Source organism: Bos grunniens, chromosome 16 (assembly GCF_055505025.1).
Source record: "Bos grunniens cultivar Pamir isolate PY7600 chromosome 16, Bosgru_T2T1.0, whole genome shotgun sequence".
Classification (NCBI taxonomy): Eukaryota; Metazoa; Chordata; class Mammalia; order Artiodactyla; family Bovidae; genus Bos; species Bos grunniens.
The window spans coordinates 39,225,358-39,228,606 of NC_141180.1; the positions used below are offsets into that span (position 1 = coordinate 39,225,358).

Sequence of the window (3,249 nt, forward strand, 5' to 3'; positions counted from 1 at the left end):
ATTCTCTGCTGGCCTCCCCCTCACTCTACATGGAGCATATTACTACTTTACTTCCTCTTCTCTCAGTTTCTGTACAATCTGACCAACTATATGTAGGGTGCCTGCTGTGCCACATGCTGCAGGGCCTGCTGAAGGGGCATTTACCTCCAGGAGCTTGCAGATCAGGGACACAGACCCAGTTGCATACCCAGGCATGTTGTGGTGACTGGTAATAGTTATAAAATGCTGCCAGTGAAGAGCTTGATCTGTCCTGGGCATGTGGTATCCTGGAAGGCTTCAGGGAAGAAGTAGCATTCTTAATGAGCTTAAGAAATGAGTAAAATGTTTGGGAGAGGTGGGGAGCTCTGGATTAAGGGCATCTACGTGGAAGGAACAGCATGAATAAAGGCATGGGGAAGTGAAGGTGTAGGGGTGTTGGAGGAATGTCATAAAATCTGACACGGCGAGTGTGGTGTCAGGGGTAATGGGTGGGAGGTGGCTCAGAGCCCTGCTCCCTGGTGCAGGTAAACCAGGGCAACACCCATTTCAGAAGCAGATACAAAGAAACTACCTCTTCAGCAGCTCCCACCTCAGTAAAACATGCAAGTCCAAACACCTTGAACATGAATTTGGGAAAACCAGTGGCTAATTTTTAAATTTGGTGCCCCAAAGATGCATGAAGTTGAAGTATGTCAGCACAGCAAACATTCCTTTCTTCATTTTGCTCAGCTTTTAAGCCCAAATATTCTGCCTATTCTTCAAAGAACTGCTGAAGAAGAACGAAAGTGCAATTCACTCAGCTGCCACACTTAACTCTCAAAAGGTGTCAGAGAAGAGTTAGTGTCCTGATTTCATATATGCCCCTCTAAAAAAAAGATAACTGTAACCAAATAATACTGTGTGTACAAAAGTGTCATACTGAGGACAGTCTACCTTAGATGTGACCAGGAAAAAAACCCAAATGTTCATAAGTTTTCTTTTCAATACCTAAGTGCTCTGAATGTGAGCAAGTCTGAGTAAAGATAAAGGCCCTTTTGGTCTCCTAGGGCTTTTTCAGAATCAGTGGTGAGGCTGCAGTGTGAGTGAGAGCAAGTAGAGAGCTGCAGTTTGAGCCCCTACCCGCCAAACACACACACACTTGGAGGGAGAAATGAAAGGAAGCTGAAGCCCAAAGCCACACACCACCAAGGATGAACATGATGTGAACTACGGATGTTGGATGATTATGATGTGTCAGTGTAGGTTCATCGATGGTAACAAGTGTCGCTCTCTGGTGGGGATGTTGGTTATGGAAGAGGATGTGAACGAGGGGTGGGCAGGGGTACGTACGGAGACTCGGTAGCCCTGCTCCCTGTTACAGGTAAACCAGGGCAACACCCATTTCAGAAGCAGATACAAAGAAACTACCTCTTCAGTGGCTCAATTTTGCTGTGAACCTAAAACTGTTCCCCCAAACAAGTTAATTCCTTTAAAAAAAGAATGAAAAAGGAACTGAGAATTCTTCTCTCCAACAAAAGGTAAAATGACAAGGAGTATCAGGCTGAACTCCCTTCCGGAAATGAAAGAAATCACACCAACCCGAGCCTACTGCTTCTGTCCATGGTGCTGAAGTTTATTCATTTTCAAACTGATGTTGGTAACAGGTGATTAAAACTTAACACATGGGTGGGAGAGGTGGAGAAGCCACAGTTAAATCACTTTGTCTACATTTAGCATAAAATGTGAGAAATGTTGACAAGAAGCTGATGCTTGAATAGAATGCTCGTCACAGCTCAACTTGATGGCAACCAGATGCGACAAAGTTGAGTGAGAGACCCCAGGGGATTCTCTTGAAGACTGCCCGGGGCCTGGCCTGCCTTTTCCTCCCTGGCCATTATCTTCGATACTACAAGAGAGCAGAGACATGTTTGGTTTGGTGACCTGACTCCACCGGAAAAGCCAGCTTCATCAGACTGTGCTCCCTTCCCACCAGCCTCCACTCCAGCCTGATGACCCTCTGACTTCTATAAACTGGTAAACAAATTGCCCATTAGGAACTAGTAAAGTCAGTCCTGCTCAATTTCAATCCTTTGGGATCTGATGATTCTGCAAAGGACACAAACTACCAATCAGCAAAGCACAGGTTATTTGGCCCCATGAACAATTTAAGTCCCCAGTGCTCATGGCAGTAAAGTCTTTTTTTCTTGGCATTCTCTCAGCAAACTGTAGCTGAGGTTGGTATCATTGTCCTGAGACTCAGAGCACACCCTCCTCCCTGCCAAGCTGGGGCAGAAATTTCAAAGGGGTTGCTTCTATGCTGTCCCTTTCCTACTGAAGGCATTCCCTGGCGATGTTCTTTCACAAGGTTTGAACTTCAATGAAGCCACAATTTCCTTCCTCCCCATCCCATTTCCATTCTCAGGTCCTCTTACCCGGAAGCTGTTGCAGCCCAATCCACTCTGGGCTCCAATCCTGTCCATCCTTCCCCCGAAGCAGCTGGACCTCCGCAGGCTCCGAGGGGCAGTGAGCAGTGCCCTCAGCTTGCTCTTCAGGAGGGCAGATCTATCGGAGGATTCCCAGGGGCCCCGCCCGAGGACGCCCCCCTCTCTCTGGGCTGGGTTGACCTCCCCCATCCAGGGAGGCATCTCTGAAAGGGGGCTGAGAGGGGCCCCAGCTTCTTCATTCTGCTCACTTAGTACTTGTGAGGGCACAGCCTCATCTTCTAAAGGCATCTTGTCCTCCAAACGGTCCAGCAAATTCTTTACAAAAGGAAAACAGGGAAAGGGAGAGGTCTCGCTGCCTGGCACAATGTCACAACCCCCCTCACCCCAGACCATGCCGCTTCCCTGGCCCTACCTTGAAATCCATCAGGTCTGCATTGGACACAGAGCCATACATGGGATTTGCTCCTGTTTGCCCTGGGAGCTGAAATGCCAGAAAGAGGAGGAAGCTCACGGTGATGGCGGAGGAGCCCATACTGGCGTCGGTCAAGGAATGGTCGGTCTGGTGCTTGCTGCCTCCTCCCTGTCCTCTTTGGCCTTTTGCTGTTGGCCTTTGTCCGTCTCTGTCTCCCAGCTGCCCTGAGCCTCCTCTTTTTATAGCCCCCTGGCTCTCTGGGAGCTCGTCCGGGAGAGGGACGGAACCCTCCCCATTCTGTCACTTGCAGTGATAAAGCAGCTGAGTGAGGAAGCAGCAGAAGATGCCCTTTTAAAGTTATCAGTCCAGCCTGCTTGTCACAGCCCCTCTGCCTTGAGCAGCCCCGACAACCCCCAGGACCCTCAGCTGCAGGAG

At 49.1% G+C, this 3,249-nt stretch overlaps 1 protein-coding gene across 1 annotated transcript; it reads right to left on the reverse strand.

The window, feature by feature from the left end:
- Window positions 1-1,570: 1,570 nt before the first annotated feature.
- On the reverse strand, window positions 1,571-3,029 carry NPPA (natriuretic peptide A). The gene is made up of 3 exons (XM_086344550.1): window positions 2,815-3,029; window positions 2,391-2,717; window positions 1,571-1,864 (listed from the first exon to the last, which is right to left on the reverse strand). Exons 1-3 carry the CDS (start codon window positions 2,932-2,934, stop codon window positions 1,853-1,855), a joined length of 459 nt encoding a protein of 152 aa, XP_086200676.1. The 5' UTR covers window positions 2,935-3,029; the 3' UTR covers window positions 1,571-1,852.
- Window positions 3,030-3,249: the final 220 nt, after the last annotated feature.